The sequence below is a fragment of the Hyalella azteca genome, unplaced genomic scaffold, assembly GCF_000764305.2.
Source record: "Hyalella azteca isolate HAZT.00-mixed unplaced genomic scaffold, Hazt_2.0.2 contig6940, whole genome shotgun sequence".
Classification (NCBI taxonomy): Eukaryota; Metazoa; Arthropoda; class Malacostraca; order Amphipoda; family Hyalellidae; genus Hyalella; species Hyalella azteca.
Window position 1 is genome coordinate 86,631 of NW_025937079.1, and position 27,938 is coordinate 114,568.

The 27,938-nt window shown below is 37.5% G+C and overlaps 2 protein-coding genes across 2 annotated transcripts in view; one reads left to right on the top strand and one right to left on the bottom strand.

Moving 5' to 3' along the window:
- The window catches only part of LOC108664561 (integrin beta-PS-like), a 26,694-nt gene extending 18,944 nt beyond the window's left edge, over nt 1-7,750 (bottom strand). Inside the window, 1 exon segment of the mRNA XM_047881060.1 lies at nt 7,629-7,750. The gene's annotated coding sequence lies outside the window, so the exon portion shown is untranslated.
- Nucleotides 7,751-16,232: 8,482 nt separating this feature from the next.
- Nucleotides 16,233-25,581, top strand: LOC108664565 (acid ceramidase). Its single transcript, XM_018151180.2, has 9 exons — nt 16,233-16,495; nt 17,499-17,539; nt 18,636-18,720; nt 19,096-19,185; nt 19,768-19,961; nt 20,299-20,443; nt 21,104-21,198; nt 22,499-22,628; nt 23,538-25,581. Exons 1-9 carry the CDS (start codon nt 16,364-16,366, stop codon nt 24,222-24,224), a joined length of 1,599 nt encoding a protein of 532 aa, XP_018006669.1. The 5' UTR covers nt 16,233-16,363; the 3' UTR covers nt 24,225-25,581.
- Nucleotides 25,582-27,938: the final 2,357 nt, after the last annotated feature.

Below are 27,938 nucleotides of genomic sequence, written 5' to 3' on the forward strand. Positions count from 1 at the left end.
GATATTACCATATCCATAAACATGCCATTGAGCATTTGCAACAACCTTGTCCACTGCAAGCTTCGTAGCAGCAGCCTTATAGCATTTTTTCTGTATCTGTAAGCTTACGGGATGGCTTGTAATTTCACAGTATTTTAATTGGGTTAGGTGAATTTACTATAAAAAAAGATCATGAAAAACATACCTGAAACAGAAAGGAATGTTTTAGTGACAACCATCATAGGTATATTTTGGAGAAATAAATCATAGTTTAGGTCAATTACTTTTCATTCTATGATTCCCGGTGCACAATTATATATATAGCATTCTATCTACAATTTTGTGACGACCAATGATGCACTAATTTTTTGATAAGTGAAATTTTTTTTGCGGAGCGAGGTAAATGTAACCAATATTCTTTGTTTTTAATCAATTTTTTACTTAACTGACCCTTTGCTTACTGAGGTTCTACAGTAAATGCGTTTTTGGGGGTGTCCCGAATAGCCCTGAGGGGGTGTCCCGAGTAGCCCCGCCATGCGGAAATGGCCCCATTTTTTTTGGAATGAGTAGCCCCGATTGACAGTATATTGATGACAGCTCCTAGACGCTCAATATTTTTGTTCAATATTTTTTGTTGCACAATATTACTGAGCATGTAGGGGCCATATTGATGGGTTGCGCAATATATTGTGCAATTACGCCCCCAGACGTGCAACCGTACTGCACAAACAGTGCCAGCCAGACTTTCACATAGCCAACATGTTGAGCGATAATGACTTGTGCTGCCTAATAATTGCTTTGTCAGCAAGTCGTTAAAAAAGTAAGAGAGGCTCGCAAAAAGGTAGAAAATGGTAGAAACAGTGGTTTATCAACAGAGAGTTCACCCACAAAAAATTGTTTAATGAATTGAGAATGATTGAACCTAATGATTTCTGGAATTTTGTACGAATGGATGGGGAACTTTTTGACAAACTCCTTGCTTTGGTTACTCCTGCAATCGGTAAAATAATCCCTGTAATTGGTAAAATCACTGTACTTTTCAGTCAGTACATCGTACTGTTCAAGCTTCTTAGCACGATTTGCGTAGTCTTGGCACTTGACATCCCATAGAGCTGGGAGACCCCGATATACCTCAATGAATTCCAGCATAAATTCTTTATCAGCTTTCTTAACATCTGTTATGATGTAATCCACGTTGCTAAAATGACGTGTAGATAAGCGTAAAACTGCCCACTGGGGACACACTGACAAAACATTACGCAATATAGCCCCTACATGGCACAATATCTTCCGGTTTGTTCAATATATTTTCAAGATTCTGAAAATTACGCAATATATTGCACAGCCTGTCAATACCTTCAAACGGGGTAAAAAGGGACAGTTCTGCGCATTTTTGGTTAATAACTTCTTACCATGAAACATTTCAGAAACAAGTTTAGGCTCATTTTATAGCTCTTTGCAAGGGGTATCAAATGGCATCTTCAAAAAAATTCCATATGCTATTTGTAAGGCGCTAGACGCAATATGAAAGGCTCCTGAATTAATCTTGAAATTGGGTAAAAAGGGACACTTGAAATAAAACTCAATTTCAAACATTTGAAGCAAGTAGAGTGTACTCATCTATTACTAACAGTACTCTGAAGTCCTCCTCTTTCATTTTAGATGATGTAGATGTAAAATAAATGACATTTTCTGTGATTTTTACTTGTTTTTCCTTTATTGATATGATATTACCATAATCATTAATTACCGTATTATTAATGTGATATAACTGTATCCATGGACATGCTACTGAGCATTGACAATGACCTTGTCCACTGCAAGCTTCATATTAGCAGCCATGTAGCATTTTTTCTGTATCTGTAAGCTTACAGGATGGTTTGTAATTTTGCACAATTTTAATCAAGTCTAGTGATTTCATTATAACAAAAAAGATCATGAAAAACACCTGAAACAGAAAATAATGTTTTAGTAACAACATCATATGTTTTGAAGAANAAGGACCATATCTATCGATTGGTCCTTGCCATTTTTCTAAATTCTAATTTTTGTGGGTGGGGTGGGTATTTTTAAAAAAAGATTTTATTTCCCCTCCCCACCCTTTTGAATTTCCCCCACTTTTTTCAAAATATTTTCAAAACTATAACAAAATTGAAAAAAAGCTACACCCAATCTCTAGATCTTTTATTTGCAAATTGAACGGTATGTCTCTCATTGCTGTAGCTTAAAAACTCTAGGGGAAGATAGGTTTACAGTGACAGTAAGTGTGAATGTTCAGTAGAGCGCAACAAAGTACAGAGCACCTTGAAATAGGCACTCAAGGTGGCATGGATACAAGACTAGACATTACTGGAGCTGAAATTCAGTCAAGGATAGTTGGAACGACTGCATGAGCTCCATCCCACACGACAGCAGCTGGGTAACTAAAGATCAGCGTCTTCAGACCGTCTATCTATGTGCCCGGCCGGTAATTTTTGCCTACCTATCTTAAATGTGAAAGAACTCCCCCACCCCTAACCCTTTCGCCATCTGTCATCAAGGCATAAATCAACGTACAGAGATGATTTTGGTACTGTTGGATAGGTCAAAATGTCAGCTTTAAGGTGAGACTAAAAACTGGAAAAGTGAAATTTGTGATTTTTGACCCAAAAAATCAGGCAGTAAAGGGCTAATGGACTGACGAGATCCAGATTCAAGATGTTACAGTAAAAAATCAAGAATTTTTCTAATTTAAATAATTTAACACTCTACTTTCAGTCTTTGCAGCATCAATCAACCCAGTATGGCAAGCTTTTGCTTTTAATAACTTAATAACATGTGCCATTTGAAATAAAAATGACATAAATTGACATTCAAGTAAAATATTTTATACATTGCTTTCATTACTGAGCTTATCTTTGGACTTTGGGTGATTTCTCAGAGTCAAATCATAGTCTCAAACCTTCTCAGAAATTTGTTCTTTTAATAATTTGGGATTTAAAATTGGGGGTTGAGTTGAATTTGGGTTGAGCATGGGAATTGCAAATTTCATAAGCTATTCTTGGAAATCGCAGGCAAAAATTTTCATTCATATTATTTTTTTCTGATGGAAATTGGGCAAAACCTATATAGACGAGTATAGGTAATCATGGGAGTTTCTCTCTCTTTTACAGTTGGTTTCTACCCAATTTTCCAGTTGGTGTTATACAATTGTACAACAATATGAAATGAATATGATGTATGTGTCTTTTTCAGCTCTCTTGTGGTTTAAATAATTTGCATGACTCCTTGGCACTTGATAAATATAAATACGATAATAGTGTTACAAAAAGTATCTTCATTATTCAAACTTGCATAGCATAAGAACTTATATTGGACTTGAATGATGAAACTGATGAGTGATGATTTTTCTGCATTTTTTTTAAAAGGCAAATGTATCAATACCATCAAATGAGGGTAATAAGGGATGGTTTTTGTTAATAACTTCTTACCATGAAACATTTCATAAACAAGTTTGGGCGCATTTATAGCTCTTTGAACCTAATTTTATAACATTTGTAGCATACAGAGTGTAATCATCTATTACTAACAGTAATCTGAAGTCCTTTTCCTTTGTAGATGATGTAGATGTAGAATAAATGACATTTTCTGTGATTTTTACTTGTTTTTCCTTCATTGATTTGATTTTACCATCTCCATTCATTACTATATTATTGATGTGATATTACCTTATCTATGAACATGCCATTGAGCATTTACAACGACCTTGTCCACTGCAAGCTTCATATCAGCAGCTGTATAGCACTTCTTCTGTAACTATGCCTACAGGATGTCATGTAATTTTGCATCATTTTAATTGGATCAAATGAATTCACTATAACAAAAAAGGTAGTAGAAAACATACCTGGAACAGAGAGGAATGTTTTAGTGACAATCATTATATTAGTTGGAGAAATAAACCACAGTTTAGGTTAATTACTCTTCATTCTATGTTGCCTGGTGCATAATTCTATCTAAGACATTCTATGCGCAATTTTGTGATGACCGATGATGAATTAATTTTCTGTTAGGTGAAATTTTTTTGTTAAGCAAGGCAAATGAAAATCAAATTCTTTGTTTTTAATTAATTTATTGGTTAACTGGAGCCTTTGCTAACCAAGATTCTATGGTAAATGTGTTTTTAGGGGTGTCCCTTATTACCCCGTCTTGCGGGAATGGCCGCCATTCTTTTGGGGTTGAGCTATTCAAATTCCATCAATCACATTTTTAAGCCAACACCTATGTGCACCTTTTATGTAGGTAAATTTGTTAATATGGCAAACATTTTTTTTTTNGGGCCTTCTAGACGCTCAATATTATTGCGCAATATGGTTTGCACAATATATTGACGACAGCTCCTAGACGCTCAATATTATTGTTCAATATTTTGTGTTGCGCAATATTACTGAGCATGTAGGGGCCATATTGATGGGTTGCGCAATATATTGTGCAATTACGCCCCCAGACGTGCAACCGTACTGCACAAACAGTGCCAGCCAGACTTTCACATAGCCAACATGTTGAGCGATAATGACTTGTGCTGCCTAATAATTGCTTTGTCAGCAAGTTGTTAAAAAAGTAAGAGAGGCTCGCAAAAAGGTAGAAAATGGTTGAAACAGTGGTTTATCAACAGAGAGAAGTGCACCCACGACAATTGTTTAATGAATTGAGAATGATTGAACCTAATGATTTCTGGAATTTTGTACGAATGGATGGGGAACTTTTTGATGAACTCCTTGCTTTGGTTACTCCTGCAATCGGTAAAATAATCACTGTAATCGGTAAAATCACTGTACTTTTCAGTCAGTACATTGTACTGTTCAAGCTTCTTAGCACGATTCGCGTAGTCTTGGCACTTGACATCCCATAGAGCTGGGAGACCCTTCACCCCGATATACCTCAATGAATTCCAGCATAAATTCTTCATCAGCTTTCTTAACATCTGTTATGATGTAATCCACGTTGCTAAAATGACGTGTAGATAAGCATAGAACTGCCCAATGGGGACACACTGACAAAACATTACGCAATATAGCCCCTACATGGCACAATATCTTCCGGTTTGTGCAATATATTTTCAAGATTCTGAAAATTACGCAATATATTGCACAGCCTGTCAATACCGTCAAACGGGGTAAAAAGGGACGGTTTTGAGCATTTTTTGTTAATAACTTCTTACCATGAAACATTTCAGAAACAAGTTTAGGCTCATTTTATAGCTCTTTGCAAGGGGTATCAAGTGGCATCTTCAAAAAAATTCCATATGCTATTTGTAAGGCGCTAGACGCAATATAAAAGGCTCCTGAATTAATCTTGAAATGGGGTAAAAAGGGACACTTGAAATAAATCTCAATTTCAAACATTTGAAGCATGTAGTGTGTACTCATCTATTACTAACAGTACTCTGAAGACCTCCTCTTTCATTTTAGATGATGTAGATGTAAAATAAATGACATTTTCTGTGATTTTTACTTGTTTTTCCTTCATTGATATGATATTACCATAATCATTAATTACCATATTATTAATGTGATATTACTGTATGCATGGACATGCCACTGAGCATTGACAACGACATTGTCCACTGCAAGCTTCATATCAGCAGCCATGTAGCATTTCTTCTGTATCTGTAAGCTTACAGGATGGTTTGTAATTTTGCACAATTTTAATCAAGTCTAGCGATTTCATTATAACAAAAAAATCATAAAAAACATACCTGAAACAGAAAATAATGTTTTAGTAACAACATCATATGTTTTGAAGAAATATATCATAGTTTAGGTCAATTACTTTTCATTCTATGATGCCCGGTGCACAATTCTATATATATCATTCTATGTAAGTACAATTTTGTGACGACCAATGATGCCCTAATTTTTCAATAAGTGAATTTTCTTTTGCCAAGCAAGGTAAATGTAATCAAAATTCTTTGTTGTTAATCAATTTTTTTGTTAACTGGAGCCTTTGCTAACTGAGTTTCTACTGCAAATGCATTTTTAACGGTGTCCCTAAATGGACCCTAATTACCCCGTGGGGGGGTTTTCCGAGTAGCCCCGTCGCGCAGAAATGGCTGCCATTTTTTTTTTAATGAGATAGGCAAATTCTGTCAATTACGTTTTCAAGCCAACACCTGGGTGCAACTTTTATGTAAGTAAAATTTTTCAACACGGCAAATATTTTTTTTGCTCCAGACCTTAGCAGAGGTACTTTTCCAAAATAGCACTTTTCACACTTTTTTTCAGCGATTTTTTAGAGATAGTAAATGTTTGATTTCTTGACTAGCTTTATACATAATAGATAGGGTAGTAAAAATATTGAGGTGTACGCCACTATATTTAATTTTGCAATATTTTGATTAGTTTAGCTGCTACAACATTTCTACAAAATGTGGGAAGCGCGTCCCTATTTACCCCGCCCATCCCTTTTCAACATGTTTGACGGTATCGCCCCTAGACGGTCAATAATATTGTGCCAACCTAAATATTGCGCAGTAATATTGTATGTCTAGAGGCCGCTTAAATGCGTTTCAAGAGGTGATTACCCTGTCCTGAAGAAATGGCCACCATTTTTTTTAATGAGATATGAGAATTCCATCAATCACATTTTTAAGCCAACACCTGTGGCTGTGTGCAACTCTTACGTAAGTAAAATTTTTTGATACAGCAAATATTTTTTTGCTTCAGACCTTAGCAGAGGTTCAGGAAAGTTTCCAAAATCTCACTTTTCACACTTTTATTCAGGGATTTTTTAGAGGTAGTAAATGGATGATTTATTAAATTACTTTATGCTACATAAATAGTAAAAATGTTAAACTTTATGCCACAATTTTTAGTTTTACAATATTTTGATTAGTTTAGCTGCTACAACATTTCTACAAAATGTAAATTCTACAACTGTCCCAATTTACCCTGCCCGTGAGCGGCCTGTCCCTTATTACCCTGTTTGACAGTAGGATATATACTATCTAATTATTCAAGTTAACTTGAATAAACTGAATTAAATTGAATTTTTGGTTTTTAATTTTTTCATCTGCATAACCTAAATTTTAATTGTAGAGAAAATAGAATAGATTGTGTAGTGACAGCATTTAATAAATTCTTTAAGTGCATTTTAAACCTCCAATATGGAAAATTTGTAAAAATACATTTGAATAAATATTTCATACATAAAACCTCATACTTTCTTCAACTGATTTCAGAAATTTTAATTACTGGATATTTCAATGCTTGCCCGCACCCCGCGGGCCGCGAATGGGTGAAGTCCTAATTTTAGGCCGGTGCGAGTGCCGAGTGGCGACTCAGTTGACCGCTCTTTAGCAAGAAGTGTGGAAGCAGTTGCAAGCGAGTGTTAGTGTAACAGGCTAGGCTAACAGCTTCTAAGAAAATTCAACATAAAAATAGCTTCTTTATGGGTATTGATCATGATGAAATATTACCAAATCTTACAAAAAAAAAACTGCAGGTCCCCTAATGAATTTAGTTTAAACAATGGAACGATCTCATGGGACGAACTCAACTCAAAGTTTAGGTAGGTATAAGGCCAAAACGGGGCCATTGCGCCCATATGGCAGCTGGTGCTAAAATAAATCACTCAAGACAAAAACAGGAAGAATTTTCGAAATAAATACTTACGTAATAATTTTAAAACTTTATATAGATATTATTTGAGGAATTTTCAACAAGGTCCAATTAGCAATGAGAAGTAAAGTTTATAATGTCGCGGAACAACCCTCACAACACACCCGAGGATTGACCAGGTGCAGACTGACGTCATTGACACCCACTCAGAACTCGTCGTAGCATGTGGGAAAAACTTCGCAAGCGCCATCTGTTGCTGAAATATAAACCTAAATGAATGCTGTTTAATCGAGCTATAAATCTATCAATTATTCGGAAATAGATTAAAATGTAAATAAAAAAATAATTTAGAGTATAATAATTTTTGGTGCACGTAAAATTGAAAACCTACTAAAAATGAAGTGACTATTATTCTGAGTAAATTTCTCGACCAGTTGAAATTACACTTTGTTGATCGCTGACGTAACTGAATTGTTTATTTGCTATTCCTCTGAAGCCGTGAGTCATTTACATCCTGTCAATGGCAGGAAATGGGTAGATGGAGCTGGCTCTTTGCAGGAGTGGCGTAATCTTGACAATTGACATCCCTTTTGGCTCTTGCCCTGCCCACATTAATCCTAATGCACCTTTTATTTTTCTTTGCGAGTCTATTTAATAATTTGTTTAAGCAGTTAGTTACTTCGTTTCTATTTTTCTAAAACATTGCTTCTTACTCTAGCCTTCTAGGTACCTCCATACCTGGGCTGGGCTGTCTGCTGTCATAGCCTCCGCCCTCCCTCATAGCCATAGGTATATAACTACCTACGTTTGAAAACCATAGAATAAGGTTTTTTTTGGGTGAACTTGTGGGAGAGTTTCTGTATATTTCTGTGTCTGGGTTTGGGTCAAAACTTGAGAAGTTGAGTTTGTCAATGCCACTAAAGTCGCCATGCTACAGCCTTACAGGGAAAAGGAAATATTTATTGAAATGGACCCAATACGAACATTTCATTGCCATAGGAAAATACTATAACATTTATTAACATTGCTTAAAGATATTATAATACATTTTTGACATATAATTTGTAATTAGTTTTGAGATTCCAAAGCAACATGACAAAAATGCTGCCATCGACACAAATTTTTTCCTTCTCCTGTCTGCACCGCATTTGGGCAATGCTCTATTGCTGTATTGCAGAATGCAGAGAAAATGTTTTCCGTACCATCTCGGGGTCATTCCGAGCTGAAACGCAATAAAAAGAGGTTCATATTGCTTCTACTCCAAATTCTAAAGACACTTTAATATAGTCATTAATTTATTCTAAATATACCTGGCAACTTAAGTGCATATAAATTTGAGATAAATGGCAAGGTTTGTGTAGGAAATTTGCTTCATGAGGCAGGCCTTGAAGGATAATTTTTGTTGCTAATTTATACTAACAATGTAATGGTAGTGTCAGAGTGTTGCCTAAAATAATTCAAGAATTGTTCCCCATTGACCATTCATGTTCTTTCCAACAGAATTAGCAATTAGTTTTTAAAAACGTTGTAAAATGACTTCAATCTTCAAAAGTCGCACTCGCGCATGACACTCTTGCATCGATTGGAGTTACGCAAAGTGAATATAGCGCTGCATTGAAGTGTCTGAGCTCATTGGAATAAGCGTGACACAAGTCGACTTTCTTACACATAATCTTAATAAGGTAAACTACCTTGTTCAATATCGTAAAATGAAGAGATTAAAACAAATAAAAACAATTTCACGCACTTAATTGAACTTTTAAGGATAAAACTCACATCGGATGATAAATATTTACATACGTTATTTTGCATGATCAAAACGAACGGTACATGCATTTGTTCGACTATGTTAATTAATATTTTTTACCATTCAAGAAGACTTTATGAAAAGGAACAAAACTAAGATTGTGGAGGCAGAAGGACATGGATAGGGCTCTTGCAGCCAGCTCGCTGAGATTAGAATCTTCCCGCGTTAGCCGCTGCCCGGACGCATAGTGGCAAACCAGAGAGTTTTTAGAATCAGTTCATTTTATTTTCCTCATTTAGGTACTCAAGATTTGGACCAATTTCTTATGTATGATTATGCTGGTATCCAGGATACTTTACTGGTCTACTTATAGGACTCAAAAATGAACTTGAGGGAGAGTCTAAAAAACTCTCTGAGTTCAATATCGTAAAATGAAGAGATTAAAACAAATAAAAACAATTTCACGCACTTAATTGAACTTTTAAGGATAAAACTCACGTCGGATGATAAATATTTACATACGTTATTTTGCATTATCAAAACGAACGGTACATGCATTTGTTCGAGTATGTTAATTAATATTTTTTACCATTCAAGAAGACTTCATGAAAAGGAACAAAACTAAGATTGTGGAGGCAGAAGGACATGGATAGGGCTCTTGCAGCCAGCCCGCTGAGATTAGAATCTTCCCGCATTAGCCGCTGCCCATACGCATAGTGGCAAACCAGAGAGTTTTTAGAATCAGTTAATTTTTATTTTCCTCATTTAGGTACTCAAGATTTGGACCAATTTCTTATGTATGATTATGCTGGTATCCAAGATACTTTACTGGTCTACTTATAGGACTCAAAAATGAACTTGAGGGAGAGTCTAAAAAACTCTCTGCTTTGCCACTATGCCCGTACGTTCAATGTGCCACGCAAGACACTCGCAGATTGCCTCTCGATATGAGTCAAGGAAGACTGTACCGGCAAACCAACAGCGTTGTCAGCAGAGCATAAGCTGTCGCTCTGTAATTGCATCGAGTATGTGACAAATAGAGGTTTTCCATTGACCGTGGCACAAATTTCAATGTTTGCCTGGTGCATTGATTGTAGGTCCAAGAGACATTTTCGGAGAGGCCTCGCTACCGACGCTACGTATGGGGGTTGAAGTTTAGTTACAGACACCCTGAGTCACTCAAACATCGGAAAGGCGAATGCTTAGATCACGGCCGAGCAATTTTTTCAACAAATGAAAATTGGATTGATTCTTTACGATTACTGCAAGATGCTCATGAACGTGATAATGTTGATGAACGTTCCCATGACATGGTGGTGGACCTCAACAAGTCATCGCAGAATGTTGTCTTGCCTCGGCGAGTGAAGAATTCCCATTCTCAGCACATGACATTACAATAACACAAAAGCATCGATTGCTGCGTTTCACCGTACCTCATTGCAATGGCTCCAATGATCATTTTTAAAGCCGCACTTTAAAAATGGCGACTTTAGTGTACCCTTTGTTAATATCGCTGGCGACTTTAAAGTAGGTACTATATACCTTGCCACTCCAGACGAGTCTCGCGAACTCCCATTTTATTCTATGATCAAGCAATAAAAAAAATGTAGTGACTTTTTTCTCAAAAGTCTGAACATAAGGCACACCTGCACACGTGTTACATTTAATTTTTAGCTTATTGGTGTTTCAAAATTTAGTATATTCTTGCGGGTTTTTTGAAAGTGGCAACTTATGTGGCATTGACGGTATACTAAACAATGTTCCTGTCAAGTGAGTACTGAGTCTGAGTGGCGACTGGCAAGCCTTTAGTCTGTTGGCAGTTGGAGCACTAAGAGAACTTTCAACAGCAGTCAGCACAGAAACCAGGGTGTAGTGACTAGTGAGTATATTTATGAAGATTGAAATTAATAAAATTTCATAAAAAATGAAAAAATTAATAACAGTTAAGGGGACCGTGACCTGGTGACCGTCGCCTGTTGGGACCCTCTCCATCTTTTGAAAACTTCTTCATTTACAAACAGATCGTTTTGAAACTTGGTACACATATGTAAAACAGAAATCTGAGAACTTTTTGTTCATGTCAATTTTTTGAAAAAAATGAAAGAAAACATGAAATTCATAGAAAATGCCAAAAAAAGGGGTACTTCAAAAATCTGTCTCCTACAAATATTGTGCTACAACATGAAGACATGTATCATTCGATTTGTAACAATCATATCTAAAATCCATCTGATCATTTTTTGAATTTCAAATTTGTTTGGGAGGAGGGAGGGCATTTTCCAATTTTTTTTCAAAAATTTCTAATTTTCCCCCCTCTGCTGTGCCTTCTTGCAAAATATAATCCAAATTATAGCCTATCAAAATAAAAAAAAGTGACTAGATTGGTTTCTAGATTTTTTTATTTATGAATAGGATGGTATACATCTAGGTAATACTTTAGATTAAGTGCATCCAAAAAAGAGGTGTTTTTATTTTTTAATTATATGTTTTTTGGGGTGTAGATAAAGAATCTGAAATTCGTTTTTGGCGGTCGGCATCGGAAAACCAATTTTTCCCCCAGGCTCTAATTCGTCAAAAAAAAATTGGGCAAAAAAAACCTAACCTAAACTAACCTAACCGTGGTTGCAATGTTATGGTTGCAAGAGTACTATATGGGTCACTGAGGCTAAGTTAAAAACGCTATAAATCCACGGATATTGGGGCCAAAATTTGACTTGCATTTTATCTTAGAAAATATATAAAAATCGGCATATATAAAAATCGGTTTTCTGATGCCAACCGCCAAAAACAGATTTCATATTCTTTATCCTCATCCCAAAAACATGTAATTAAAAAATAAAAACACCTTTTTTTTGGATGCACTTAATCTAAAGTAATACCTATGTCTCATTGCTGTAGCTTCAAACTCTGGGAGGAGATAGGTTTGCCATGACAATAAGTGTGAATGTTCAAGAGAGCGCGACAAAGTCCCACGCGCATTGCAATAGGCACTCAATGTAGCAAGGATATAAAACTAAATGTTACTGCAGCATGATTCCAGTCAACTTGTCAAGGATGGTGGGAATGACTGCATGCACACCTCCTCATACAACGCCAGCAGGTAAATGAGCTGCAGCTGAAGCAGACACTCTATTTATAGTGCTCAGCAGCTAATTTCCTCCTATTCTATTTGTTAAAGAACTCTCCCATCCCCCTCCCTTTCATGATCTGTCGTGAATGCATAAATCAACGTACAGAGATGGTTTTGGTACCAGTGGATAGGTCAGAATGTCAGCTTCAAGATGAGACTAAAAACCAGAAAAGCCAAAATCCAAAATTTTGGGGTAGACGCTCCCCTTAAAGACTTGAAGCTATAGAACTATTAAAAAAATTCTAAGAATTGTAGCCTTTGTAGGCAGGACTGAAATTTTCCTTCCTGTTTTTGAAATCTCATGGCTTTGGCGTGATGAATTTTTAATACAATTGGAAACTGGCAGCCCGATTGTGCACTTTTGTTCACAATAAGATTGGAGGTAATTCATCTGGCGGGAATCTCGCAGTTCTGGAAATGGCAGGAAAGCCCTAGTTATGGCCCTAAAGGGATATGTTTTCCATGCTTGTTTGTAGGTAGCTCAACAAAAGTCAACAATCACATTTTTTTGTTATATTTAAAAATATGTAAGAATATCATGAATTTTTTCTCTTTCACCCATTTGTATGCATTTTTTTTTATTTTGTCAGAAGAAGAGAAAAAAAAAACATTTTTACAAGCAATTTAAACAAAAAACAACTGTGATGAGATAGTTCTTACCTGTGATTTTAGGAAAATTATTCTCAATATTCCAGATTGGCAAGCATGTGTGTTTTTGTCTCATTTGTGGGCTATGGCCAACTTACAAACATAGTGCTAGTGGCAAAGGAGAACATACTATGTTGCTCTCCCTAAAGTTCATTTTTGAGTCCTATAAGTAGACTAGTAAGTTTCTTTGATACCACATATATATATAAATATTAAGCAGATAACCAAGTTAAGGAAATTAAAAATAAACTGATTCTGAAAAATCTGGTTTGCCACTATCACTACGGACCATTGTGATAGTGGCAAACCAGATTTTTTTTAATTTTCAATTTTGTAAAATTGGCATAAGCCACCATGATTGCTACCATAGTATGGTGACAAATGGCAATCATGGGTGGGGGTGGCTAATGCCAATTTTACAAAATCGATGGCTTGGCCAAGGTTTTCAATTTCTAGATTGAATAAATATAAATTATTCCTCTTAACAAAGGGAGATATTTTAGTTGCAACTCATTTTCAATTTCTAGATTACACTAATTTTAAATGGTATGAGGGTATTCCTAAAAATTTTTCAAGCATATTATTGTAAATTTAATCACTGGTGTGCATTCTCAACATTTGTAACTAATGCATTTCTAATTGAGTTGTAAGTTTCTGGGATCTCTGTAGTATTACAAAAGAATTTTCATGGTCAAATAGTTTTTTTAACTGTACTGCTTACAATAAAATATCATCAGCACAAGGGATGTACTGGGAGGGGGCATGTTGGCAGGGGTGGTTTAGGTTACTTTGCAGCATATCCTCTTGTCCCTCTTATTTGTGCTACTGTGTGTATGCTTTCCTTTTGAAGTTTTTAAATATTTTATTATTTTAACTAAATGTTGACCTTCTTTGATCTAAGAGCCATTTTGATGCCAGAGAGTCAACCCACAATACAGCGACCCTTGCATGCTGAGGCCTTTGCTGGATAAACTTTATACAGATCCTCCTGCTGGATTGGAGAAATTTTTTGAACAAATTTTCTGCTGTGTGAATGTCATCAGCCAATGCTCCTTTGGCAACATTTGTGCCATGTGCTTTTGACTGTGTGCTCCAAGAATTCACTTGCATCACAGCTGACAATGCCAGCTGGCCACTGCCTAGCAAGCATTGTACCAGCAATCAGCTGCTGACATTGTTACCTAAGGGAATGGCATAACCCCAGCATAACCTCTGATCAAACTTTTTGACTGCTACCTCACTAACGGTGTTGTTCTAGTGAACTTTACATAAGCTTATGTTTGCTTCTATTGAGAAACCAGACCTTGATGCTTCTGATCCCAAATCATATTGACCCATCTCCAATCTGTCAATTTTGTCAAGACTTCTGGAATTTGTGGCCTGACAGATGAAAAACCATTTTCTGCAGAGTAGTCTCATGCCTTGCCTCCAGTCTGCTTACAGTCATCTCCACTCAATGGAAACCGCTGTGCTGAAGGTGCTTCCAGATATTCTGAGAGCAGTAGGTGGTGGTGACATTTTGGCACAGGCTTTACTTGACCAGTCGACCACATATAACATGGTCAATCATGCTAGTATATTGCATCAACTTGATACATTATTTGGCCTGTGTGGCTCACTGCTGTGGTGGTTTGAGTCCTATCTCAGCAATAGATTCTATTGCACTCAATGCAGGAACTCTTCTACACTTGTTGGTCACTTGTGGCATACCACAGGGATCAGTCCTTGGCCTGATACTTTAGCTGTTAAAAGCTCTTAATGTATTGCACATAATTGATTCACATTGTTTGAATCTGCATAAGTTTGCCAATGGCATACAAATTTATGGCTACTGTGCATCAGCTGATGCTGGAGCAGTGCAGGACCAGATGTGTGTCATCATGAATGCCATATCAGATTGGATGCGGTCCAAACAACTTCAGCTGCATCAAAAACCGACTTAATTTGTTTTGTGACTGCTTGGCACCAGCATCAGCTTCTGGCTAATCCTGTTCACATGGGTGACGAGTTTGTCATGCCTGCACCTTTGGTTTGCGACCTCAGCGTTCTGCTGGACTGGGAACTTTCTATGAACAATTGCATTGCCTAAGTCACCATAGCTTGTTTTGGTGCTGTGCAACAAATACATAGTCATCTGTCTTTTGAAGCTGGTCATTGAGGCTCTCATGGTGGCGCTCGTTCTGATCAGATTAGAGTGTGGTAATGCCATACTCTATAAACTTCTGACTAGGGCACTTACTAAACTGTGATCTTAAATGATTGCTGTTGTGCAACTTGTGTGTAGTAAGAGAAAAATTAACCATGTGATACCAATATTTTGCCATCTTCATGGCTGCCCCAGGCCAGTTCAAGGTTGCTGTTCTGATATTCCAATGCCATCACAGACTGGCATTTACTTATCTCGCAAAATGTCTGTAGCATGTGTCTGATTTTTCATATATGGAAACATCAGACAATTATTGACAATATTATGAAATGCCAAAGGTATGTTCCTCTTGCTCATTATGAGCAAGTCTGTGGGACAATCAATATTCTATGAAAATTGCAATTTCAACGGTTGAATGCATCTTGTTGGTTCACATGCTTTGTATAAAATGTGAGCCAAGATATATATTGGTTAAAATTGTTTCTACTCTCTCAATTTACAGAAAGCATATATATTATTCAATTTGTAGAAAAGAAGAAAATTATGTTTTGCCCATGGAATATGTTGTGTAAAACTCAAGTCTTTCTATCTAACAGGTCATTGTACTTGCCTCAATCTGCTCCTAGAGATTGCATTAGTCTGAAATCTATGGCATGGACTCTAAATCAAATCTATTTTTACCTTTCCTCTTAAGCCCTTGTCTACTGTGTTTCATTTCTGCCCAAAATATGTCAAAAATTTTGAATTAAAATATTCCAGTTTGGTTGGTCATTATGTCCTATTTAGATTTTAGGACAAGATACCAGACAAGTTCACAGTCTATATTTTTTTTAGTTTTGTAAGCATCTAATTGTTGCTCAAGACATCTTCGCTCCTCTAGACTTGGTGCAGAAATGCTCATCCAAGCTTGGCAGTCTAAGCTTTTTTCCATTGGACTTAGCTCAGCTTTCATTAACAACGCTAGATGAATGGAGACAGTTGGACTAAAACTGAAAATCTTGTGAATATTTTCATTACCTGTGAAATTGTGAGACAAATAGATAGCTCTGATTGAGCTTGAAACAACTTTAATTCACCACACTCATACTTTGCTCTTTTTGTGGCAGATTCTGCTGAGAATGAAAATGAAAATAATGATGTTTGTAGATATTTACTGGCTGCTGGTGTTATTCTCCACAGCATCTTTTAGTAATGGGAATTATTTTGATAGAGGAGGTAATTTCAGTCATCACCAATCATCTGTAAATCAGGTAAGTAAAGAGACGAAACATTTATATGCTATAATTTTTCATTTGTACCAAAAAGACCCTCAAAAGCCTGTTTTTATCCAAGAATTCAAAATCATAGAAAAGCCAAGGAAATCCACCATATCCTCATGAAAAATCTTTTGGAGTTCACCTTGAAGTCTAAAAGTTTTGATTACTCACAATTCATGAAGACAAGGCTTTTGTTTAAAAAATATATCACAATTCCAGGTGATTCAGATTTAAGGATTGCTGCATATTTCTTACTGAATACCATGTCTTAATAGTGCATGCTGCTCCTGAGGTTTCATGTTCCATTGACATTTTCTTGTTACTTAAGTTTTAATTTGTGTGTTTATATCTTGTGATGGTGCTTATGGTCCACGAATTTTTTTAACTGATGATGGAGCAATTCATTATCAATGAAGATATGATGAATATTCTTGGATTTTTTTTTTTAATTCTTTACAAACTTATGTAGAGTAATGTTATAAGCAGGTACTTCCACTTCTCTTTTTGGAAAACTTGTATTTCTTCATCACATGAGTCCTGTTTCTTGTCTACTATCAATGCCGGTCTTGAGGGTTACAGTGGAGTCTTGAGATTTCTTAATAATTGTTTATATGGTGTCCATAGGCCTTCTTTGTAGGTTAAGTTCTGCTGTTCTGGGTATATGAGTACTAATGCCCCTAAGTTCTTTTATTGTTCAAGCAAATTTGTTTTGAAATGTCTATGATATCTTTTCAAACTATTTTGAATTAACATATAACCATTTGATGAGACATTGGTTGAATTTTATAAATGAAATATTTACAATGTATTGAACTAATAGCCACCTGCATCTATCTGTGCACGTTTCTTTTTTTAACAATTTCCATGCATTTATCTCCTAATCTGGTTTAAATATAGCAAATCTGGTTTGATGTTCAATGCTTTAATTTTATGGTGAGACTTAACTTGCTTGCACCAGTGGCCTAGTCTGACCCTCTTTTTTCCATCTCACTAACAGTTCTATGGTTGTGAAACATCAGCCTACCCGCCAGATGAGAGGTGAATATGTGGTGTGTTCTAAGAATTTCAATGCAACACCTGCACATATATCACATGCAACACCAGCATATATATCACACTCATATCTTGGCACAGTGAAGCAAGAAAAGTTGTATGGCTGCAATTCTTCACTATTCTGAATGATTTTGATGCACAAGGCAATATTCTGAAACCTTGGATACCAGATTTGAGGTATGGTAGACTTGGGATTGAAAATTACTCTCCATGTTGCTTGATGTATGAGTGAATAATATAGAGTTTGATGATCTCTTGTATCTCAGTGCTTGCATGGGTGCAGTTTGATGGCTTGTTGCATTTTGATGAGGGTATCAGTAAAAAGATATTATGTTAACTGACTACTCCTTGACACACTGATGGTATCTCACATAATTGACTTATAATTGACTACTCATAGAACAACATCAGAACAAATTTGGTTAAAAATGAATGTGCTCATGTTTGCTGGTGATGTTTTAATTTCATCTATTAATTTAAGCACAAGATGATTGCATGTGAATAGAAGCATCTTATTCTTAGGTGCCATCATTTTTGCCTTCCAAATATTTTGTTGAGAAATATCTATGGTTTTAGTTTGGGAACCCTAGCTAACCACCAATGATGTGAAAGGTCTTTGAAAGAACTATACATGGTAGTTCTCAGGAATTTCTTCTCATTATGAATGCACATACAAATCTGGTTTGATTGGAGCTTATCTGTTGCTAGCTTGCTACATTAGTCTGTGATAAAATTAATAGCTTCCTATCTAGGTGATTAGTCACCTGCTAATTGTTTCTATATGAAAAAGGTCTATTGATAATCATAATGTTAGTAATCCCTGAAATTGATCTTTGATTTATCAAGTCTATTTATATGTACATGTATACCTATATGGCTCTTGATACATTTTCTTTATCTTCATGTTGCTCATAAGCAATATTTTGAATTTTACCAAGTTTATTAGATAGCTTAGCCTTGTAAACATAGAAGTGTCAAAACCTTGACCTTTTCATACTTATGATCCTTCAATCACTGTATATATTCTTCTTGTGTGAAAAATCGATTTGTACTTCTAATGAGTGAACTAATTAATTTTCAGGGATTGTGTGCCAACTCGCTTGATCGACTTGACCCTGGAGCCTCGGTTGAGATGGCGGGAACTTGTGTTGGAGAAGAAATCTGAAGTGAGTACATATATCTCACATCCTATGCTTTGTAGTGATTTTAGTTCTGCATTAATGGCAAGGATGTCAACTGTCAGTATGTGAGCAAAATTTTGTTTATAGCTGGGCTTGTAGTACGGAGAATTGTTGTGATCATTTTGCTAGTTGACTTTCAAGTGAACTTTTTTATGAAGGGATTAACAATTGTACATATTCATTCGGTAATGTTGGCACAATTTGAACCATTTTTTTAAGCCAATTAAAATGTTTCCACTTGATAAATCTATAAGTATTGTTATGAATTTCTTGACTTTTTACTAAATTTGAAATAAGCATCATTAACTGTTATTGTATCGCCTTGAAATATATCAAGAGGATTTCAACAATATTTTTTAGCTTGTAGAACTGGTGGGGCATGTGTACAACCTGACGGAGTTGCTGCTGGGGGAGTCTGCCCTACACTTCCTCCTGCATAACCTGGGCAAGGCAAGTAGTTCTGTTAAACTTATGGTCTTAATGCCAATCATTGCTACAGAAGAACCGTTAATGCTGATATGGTCTCCACAAGTACTTAAGTTGCTAGCCTCCAGTAGAAACAATCTATTTTAAGAACAAGACTGAAAAAAGTCTTGCCAGCCCTATCAAAACTGCTTCATAGTCATGATGTGGTTATTGAACCCTACAAATCATACCTTGTTCTGACCAGTTAATATTAAACTGTTTTTAGCAACAAGAAACAAGGTTTAGTGCAACTCTGCTGAGTTTGCAACTTACGTAATTGACAGTACAGGATTTGGGGTTATATAACCAATTGGATAGAAGCTCATCTCCTCTGAATCACTTTTTTCATGCATTCCTTATACATCATAATAATAACTTCATGATTGATATTCGATCTATAAGATAATGGCAGAATTGTGCATTATAGGTGCAATGTTCTTTTGCAGCTTTATATTTTGGTAACGGTGAATGTATTCGTGTATTACCCATAGTATAAGCATATCTTTTTGAAGCATCGTAATTTGTATGAATAAATTTAAGGTTGAAGTATTATGAATTTGTGTGCAGGTTATCTCCTCTCTGCCTCTAACATACCAGCAAGAACTTGAAGGCATTGCTGATGCAGCTGGCTTGGAGCTTGAGCAGATCACCTTCTACAATATCTTCTACGAGATCTTCTCCTTCTGTACATCCATTGTGATTCAAGACAAGCACGGCCAGCTGTATCATGGACGCAATCTGGACTTTGGACTCTTCCTGGGGTATGTTTCCTGCTGCTCTTTACTTCATCACTTATAAATTTGTAGATTAATTCACACTGCTAGTGATACTTTATTTCATCAGAATTATTTTGGCATGCGGATGCTGTTTGTATTTTATTTTACTATCTGTAACTCAATTGTTAAGGTAAACACATAGGTACCTTTTTCCTTGGGCACTTGATTAAATTTTTTATTCTTTACTTAAGCATCTGTCTCGCATTCTTATTGGGATAGGTTAAAGCAAATATGGTAATTTAAGGTCACATAACTGGAGTTTTACAATTTAACTGAAAAATCAGTACCTGGAGAAGGTTATTTCACGAGAATGATTGAGCAGGTGGAATAACGCTACTCATCAGTGGCGTGTGACGGAACTGCTTCGTCCGCTGGTGGTGCAGCTGGAGTGGCACAACACCACCTCCCTCGTCTACACGTCTGTCTCTTATGTCGGCTACATCGGCATCGTCACCGCGAACAAACCTGTAAACATTCATAGTTATCATCTATATCTTTTTATTATGTAAACTAATCTGTATTTTCATTGCCCGTTTCAAAGTATCTCGCAGTTGTTCCTAAATTCCACTCTAATTAAATGCAGTCAGCAAGATTTATTTGTTCATTTTTTCTAGAAACCAGAGACTTATGCACTCCCTCATTTATGCATTTAAAGTTAGCATGTGGAGTCTGGTTTGCCTATTAATTTTGCATTATTTTTGTAGGGAAAATCATAGTTGTGATCCCGAAGTTTGAGCATAGGTATGCGAGCAATATATGTTGATCATATGTTTTGAATGTAACAATTTTTTAATGTAGATAGCTGGAAAATTTATATTGCTCCTCACTATGTTCATGGATGCAGTGACCATATTTTGAACGTATGAAAAGTCCATTGTATTGAGTGTTCAGATTAACTTTCAAGCATCATTGTAGGTTGATCAACAAAATGATGTTCAGGGATTAATAATTAATATATTAATAATTACTTGGAAATTTGGCTGTAATCTCAACGGTGATTTCATGGCTTTATATAAGAAACTGCATCCCTGTTACCAAAAAGAATACTATACTAACATGCAAATTTTTCTGCTTAGAGGGATTAAGGTATCCTATCAGTTATTCTGATAATTTCTTTCATCTGGCAGGATGCATTCAGCTTCAGTGTGAACGAACGTTTCTCTTGGGATGGCGGCTACGTGGGCCTCATAGAATGGATCGTCTTTGGGGACCACAAGCAGCAGTGAGTGGCATGGAGTCCTGGGCTGCTGCGCTTCACTGAAGAACGAGCAATGTTCTTGTAGCTTCTTAGTGTGTTGATATTGCTTCCGATATCCTAGGAATACTGGTATGCTGGAGCCATGATTAAAATTTTGTTAAATTGCTAAAAATTTAAACAAGCTTAAGAACAGTCGATGGTTTGCTACTGATAACTGCATGCAACTTTCGATACTGGTACCGCAAATATAAAGTACTAGTTGCGCATGTTCCCCATAGTCATTAACATTGTTAATGTATTCTTGATTATGAATAATTTGAAACCTTCCTTCATTATAAATTATTAGTAATTTAATTAACAGGTATTAACTGTTTTACTTCTACTCCCACTAGTCCCACATCAATCAAATAAATTGTAGTTCTGCTGGCTCTGCAACGACGATGTCTATAAAACTTGTCTGGTGTAAGGAGCATTAGCAACAGCTAGCATTCCCATCAGCAGTCTGGGGTCTTTGTATTAGTTATATTTGTATCACTGAGACCGTGCACTACTGCTGACAATTGTTACTGAGCAGGTGGCTGACACTCTTTACTGAGCAGGTGGCTGACACTCTTTACTGAGCAGGTGGCTGACACTCTTTACTGAGCAGGTGGCTGACACTCGTTACTGAGCAGGTGGCTGACACTCGTAACTGTGCAGGTGGCTGACACTCGTAACTTTGCAGGTGGCTGACACTCGTAACTTTGCAGGTGGCCGACACTCGTAACTGTGCAGGTGGCTGACACTCGTAACTGTGCAGGTGGCTGACACTCGCAACTTAGCAGGTGGCTGACACACGTAACTGAGAAGGTGGCTGACACTCGTAACTGAGAAGGTGGCTGACACTCGTAACTGAGCAGGTGGCTGACACTCATAACTTTGCAGGTGGCTGACACTCGTAACTTTGCAGGTGGCTGACACTCGTAACTTTGCAGGTGGCTGACACTCGTAACTTTGCAGGTGGCTGACACTCGTAACTGTGCAGGTGGCTGACACTCGTAACTGTGCAGGTGGCTGACACTCGTAACTGTGTAGGTGGCTGACACTCGTAACTGAGCAGGTGGCTGACACTCTTAACTGTGCAGGTGGCTGACGCTCATAACTGTGTAGGTGGCTGACACACGTAACTGAGAAGGTGGCTGACACACGTAACTGAGCAGGTGGCTGACACTCGTTACTGAGCAGGTGGCTGACACTCGTAACTGAGTAGGTGGCTGACACACGTAACTGAGCAGGTGGCTGACACTCGTTACTGAGCAGGTGGCTGACACTCGTAACTGAGCAGGTGGCTGACGACGCTGACGCGTGACGTGCTGCTGATGGCTGGCACCTACGACGAAGCGGTGCAGCAACTCGCGACCCCCAGGCTCCTCGCCCCGGTCTACTTCACCCTCGCCGGCACCCGCCCAGGCCAGGTCTGCTATTGCCCAAGGGGGGCCCTTGGTATGAGGGTCTTCATTAAATTAGAACTGGTATTGGTCATGCTCATGTAGACCTGGTGATTGGATTAATATGCTTGCTCTATCTTAAAAGCGGTATGCTCACGTCTGATCACGCTCATACATGCGAAGAAATGCCTCCATGTGAAGTAATGAAACATTAATTTCGAAACTATTGGTACAACCGTTCACGGCAGACTAAGATTTACTAATATTTTATGCAATTGACACTTTTTGCTCAGTGACGGATACATACTGTATCTCTCTTACAGGACTTGATGGTACCGTTATAGCGGCTAGAAATTTTGTTTTCACTTTTTTGTTAATTCTTATTGGTTCAACAGAGAATTTTATTTTGGGCAAACATTTGGCGAATTATTGGGACTATTCATGTGGTACATTGTAGCTCCTGTGTCCGGAGGATGATTTACCCGCGTATGTATATATTGAGTATAGGCTTGACCTGAGGACAGGACTGGTACGGTATTCGATGACTAAGTACGTGAGGGATAAGTAAGAGTGATTACCCAGATACAGACAGGCATAAGGCTAACGGCTACGACCGTCAGGTCGGAGAAACTCTAATAGTAAGCGCTATCCGTCAGCAGTCGTGCAAACTACTTGGAGGTAACTGGGAGCGCTTAACAAAAAGCCTATGGCAACGCCAAGGCCTTTTATAGACTTCGTATTTCCGTCTCCAAATGAGTTCTTGCTCACGTGATGTTGTCAAAACGATGACTCATTGTCTAGTACTCAGCTGCGTCTAGAGCATGTTTCGTCTCCATAATAGATGATCTAATCTTATGTAATTATAATAAATAAAATGAGACGCCTGATCGACACCTGGCACCATTAATTTACAGCAATTAAGTTTCCGTGTTTCAGGGCTGCATCATAACCCGCTACCGGGACGACTACCAGCTCCTGAATCTTGGTTCTGCAGATTACCACGCTGACTGGTATCTGGTGCAGACTAACTACGACCACTGGAAGACCCCGCCATTCTATGACGACCGCCGCACCCCCGCCTTCACTTGTCTCGACCGCGGCGTGAACATGAGTGCGTCGGGTGTTGAGCGCGGCCCTCGGCTTCCCCAAGCGCGTACTGCTGATATTCCACGCTCTATCAAGAATCTTGAAGCGCCTGGACACGGGGATTTTGATAATACCGAAACCCGAACTTCTAAGAATGATTTGTCGAAGTCTGGGCTCGCGGACGTCACTGCTGACACCCAAGTTACCGGATGTGGCATACTAAATTACATTATTGATAAAAAGCGCGAACTGCAGGACGTTATATCTTCTTATTGGTACGCTGGACTCCGTAAAGCGCGGCGCTTGCTCGGTATCAAAGAAAACGACCAGCAGCCAGCGATGAAGAAATCTTCTCCTAAGGCGACACTGGAGACCGTGTATGATGACAATCAGGAGCCATTATCGTTACTTTATAACGTTCTTTCGACTCGTCCTGTGCTCAACAAGCTTACCACCTACACGACGCTCATGTCGGCCAAGCAAGGCTACATCAAGACCTGGGTCAGGCAGTGTCCCGACCCATGTTGGCCGTGGTAAAAGTTACAGGTCAATGTAACTGGGAGTTTTTCTCCCTTATATTGGCTGTGGCAACGTTTCTTCTCACATCACTGTTCGACCAGCATACATGATCGCTAGACACGCTGCTTGTGGTCAAGGATATAAGGTATACAAATATACCAACCACCTATTCTTAATTTAAGCGCGGTGACGAAGCAGGATTTTTATTTTGAACCGTCGTTTTGACGTTGAAATTATTTCAGCGGTAGGTATAGTATTTTGTCCTTTTATCAGTATATAGATGTTGTCATGACGTTAAGTATCGGTCAACTTTCTGTATAAGCCTGGCTAATCTCATGTACTTATTCCAATACCTTCACATTTTACTGTTGAATTGGATGGGCTTCCCAGAAACAACCGCGTTCGAAATGAATCTCACCGCTGTTATGTTTGCCCTATCTGCTATGGCGACGCAAGTTACGAGGCCTTATACATGAATAACATTTAGGGGAATAATGTATCGGTAAACAGATTATATTTTCGCTGTCACGCTAGGTACATCCTGATCAGATGTGCTCGTGGTTGTGATCATGATGTCTTGATAGCCGATAAGTTCATCTAACATCTTTTGATAAATTACGGTATGTGTGCCATGTAATTTGAACAGGTTGTCAACCTCTGCCTCTGGTAGAATATTTCCATGATGTGGAATCTCGAATCTAAACCTTCGTGGTTAGTGTTCAGCTGTTGATGCTGCTGTGCCACCAATTGTACGTCATGTAAAATTTGCATTCGCAACTCTCCACATTCATGGAGAGTATTTTCTAAATGTACGTATTGCTGTATAGCAACTGTTTTATTATTAAGTTTTGAAACATATAACCACTTTTCCATTTGAACATTGCTTAATTTTAATGTCTCTTGTGCTAGTCAAGGTTCAACGAAAGTCTTCAACTCGAGGCTGAAGCAAAAATCAAGTTGAGTGAACCCAAGTCTTGAAATATAACATTAAATGGTGCATTAGACTGCGGCATTACTTGCTCTATTTATGCTATATGTGTGATGAGAACTGGTGTGATGAGTGTGGAGCAGAGCCTTCATTTTCGAGCATCTGTTTGGTCGAGCGTATTGCATACCTGCATCGCAATGCAGTGATAGAACAATGCAACTGTTGAGCAATAAAACGCAACTTCGAAGCAGTTAGGTTAATAAGAATAATTGCTGCGAACAATTTTTGCAGTGCAACTGTGTGCCATTTTAGTGGCTCAAATTTATACACATTCCATTTATTGAATATTCTTGTTCTCGAGACTTTATATATGGAACATAATTTATCCCATAGATTGTGCATTATTAGTATTATTGTTGCTAAGTCTTATTATAATCATTATTGTTCTTTCAATCAGTATTATTATCCTTATTATGTTATTATGTAATTCTTAGCTCGGTACCAAATAAATGAGGGGATGCTATCTCCTCCTTTGCGCGATGTAACGCATGTTCCTAGCTGCAACCAATCGTCTAATATCTGCACCGAAACAATATTAACAATAATTATTGAAAGAGAACGATACCGCATGAAACAATTTTTTTCTTTCAAATTATTGCGTAAAGCTTTAATATGTTTAATGTTGTTGCTTGGACTGTTTGTGTTGCATTGATGGTTTCCATAGCTCTCTTTTTCATTCTGCTGATCTGCCTATAATACATTTCAGGAGGCCTGTTGACATTTCACATGTCTTGGCTTCACAGAAGTTTGCGTTTTAAGCTTAGCTAAATATTTCCTTTTTGTACGTATATTTTGTATGTATTTTGATGGTCATACGAAATATTAACTTTTTGTTCCAACGTATGACCATCGAACACCTCTTCATTTTATTTGAAACCTAATCATTTAAGGCCTATTGATTAAAAATTTTAGTATAAAACCAATTCCTCCAACCGACATCACGACCATCTACAAATAAAATCAGTCGAACGGTGGTTGCAACTTGGAAGGCTAGTGAATAGGCAGAAAAAATTACAATCTCTCCCTTGAAAAAGTGAAAGATGGTACATTGAATACGCCAGACAAAACGTACTGGTTCCCGCCGGCACCTATCGTGTTTGCTCGTAAAAAAGTGCCGAATTGAAGCGCTGTTCAGAAGTGCCAGAAAGTCAGCGGCTGTTGCCGCTGACTTTCCCAACCATCCCTTGCCAGTCGATCCGACACTTACGCGAAACCTCAAATTTCAACTATAACAATTCAGCAATAAAGCCAATGGAAACCAAGAAGGTTTGCAACGCATTCTCGAGATAGCCTTCTGAGATATTATTAAGTTTTCATCAACCCGCTAAAAAGCCATGTTTGACATTTAGCGACGAGACCGGAATTGTAAAGTATCATCTACCTAGGCGTTGAGCCGACTGTAGTGATTCTGCATATGCTATAAGAAACCATCAAGAAGCTGACGCACTGAAGCAAGATTTTACCTGTGCCAGCGCATTTTTTCTGTCAGCTAAGATAGTTGTTTGTGCCGAAGCTCCAGTAATTGGATAAAATAACGAGTTCCGACACCTTCATTCGTGCAAAACTGACACTGAAAGATCAGTGGCATTTAAGAAAGTGGAATTTGATTGAAATAGATGCATTAAAAGCTGAATATTGTCTATGAAAATTATACGAGTTTGTGTAATACCTGTATCTGTAAAGCAGTATGTAAAAAGTTGTGGTTTCTGTACGTTTACGAGCATTGTTTGTCGGTAGGTTCTAACGAAAAATGATCAATTCTGACACCAGAGCATATTGATCCCGGTCGAGCTTATACTTATATATTCACCTGTCCGGGATAGCCGGGCTGTCATGAATTTTTTACTGGTGAATCGACAAAAAAGTTTAGAAATATATGTTCATATGTTTCTTCGTTTCAGACGATTCTCTACTGATCATTTTGATTTTCGACCGAAAATTTTCTGAAACCCGAACACACTGTTCGGTGATCGCCGGAACATTTCGGGGGTCAGCCCTCCTTGACACGATTTGCTCAAATAAGTCGATATAAATTTGAAAATTTATGTTTACTGTATGTTTCACAAAATTATACATTTGTCCATTCGATCGAAAAATCAAATTTTATGAACCACTAAAAATCAAATTTTATGTTCGTATGGAATTTTCCCTGGTATAATTTTTTTACAATTTGCTTTGCAAAATTTCAAGTTTTCTCAACTCGTGATATTTTTAGAGTTCATTGAAAATGATGAGAAGGGGAGAAGGTTGGTGATCGATATCGAGACAAAAAGAAACAAACCATTATTTATCGATTGAAAGCTGCCAATTACTAATGCAAATTCAACTACAGTGCAATTAATGAGTCACAGCAACAGTAATACAAATAACCATATACCCTATATATATGAAAACTTTTTCGCCATTTCTTTTTCTCACCACCACGAGCTTACCCATTGCTCACATTTTGACCTAATATCGCTACCACCACGGGCACCACCTGACCTTGCTTCCTTCTTCTTTCTACCAACATAACGAATGTGTAAAGGCCCGTTTACACTAGGGGCAACACACGAGAATCAAGTGCCTCAAAGCGCATGCAGAGGCGCTTTGCAGCCTCTGCATGCGCTTCTTGACCGATTGACGAGCTAGCGATTGACAGGGGCCATGCCTCATGCAACACAAGCGCGGCGCTTAGTAGATAGCTATTAAAGAATTGTTATCACTTGTATGCTTAAATCGCAAATTAACTAAGAATTTAAATT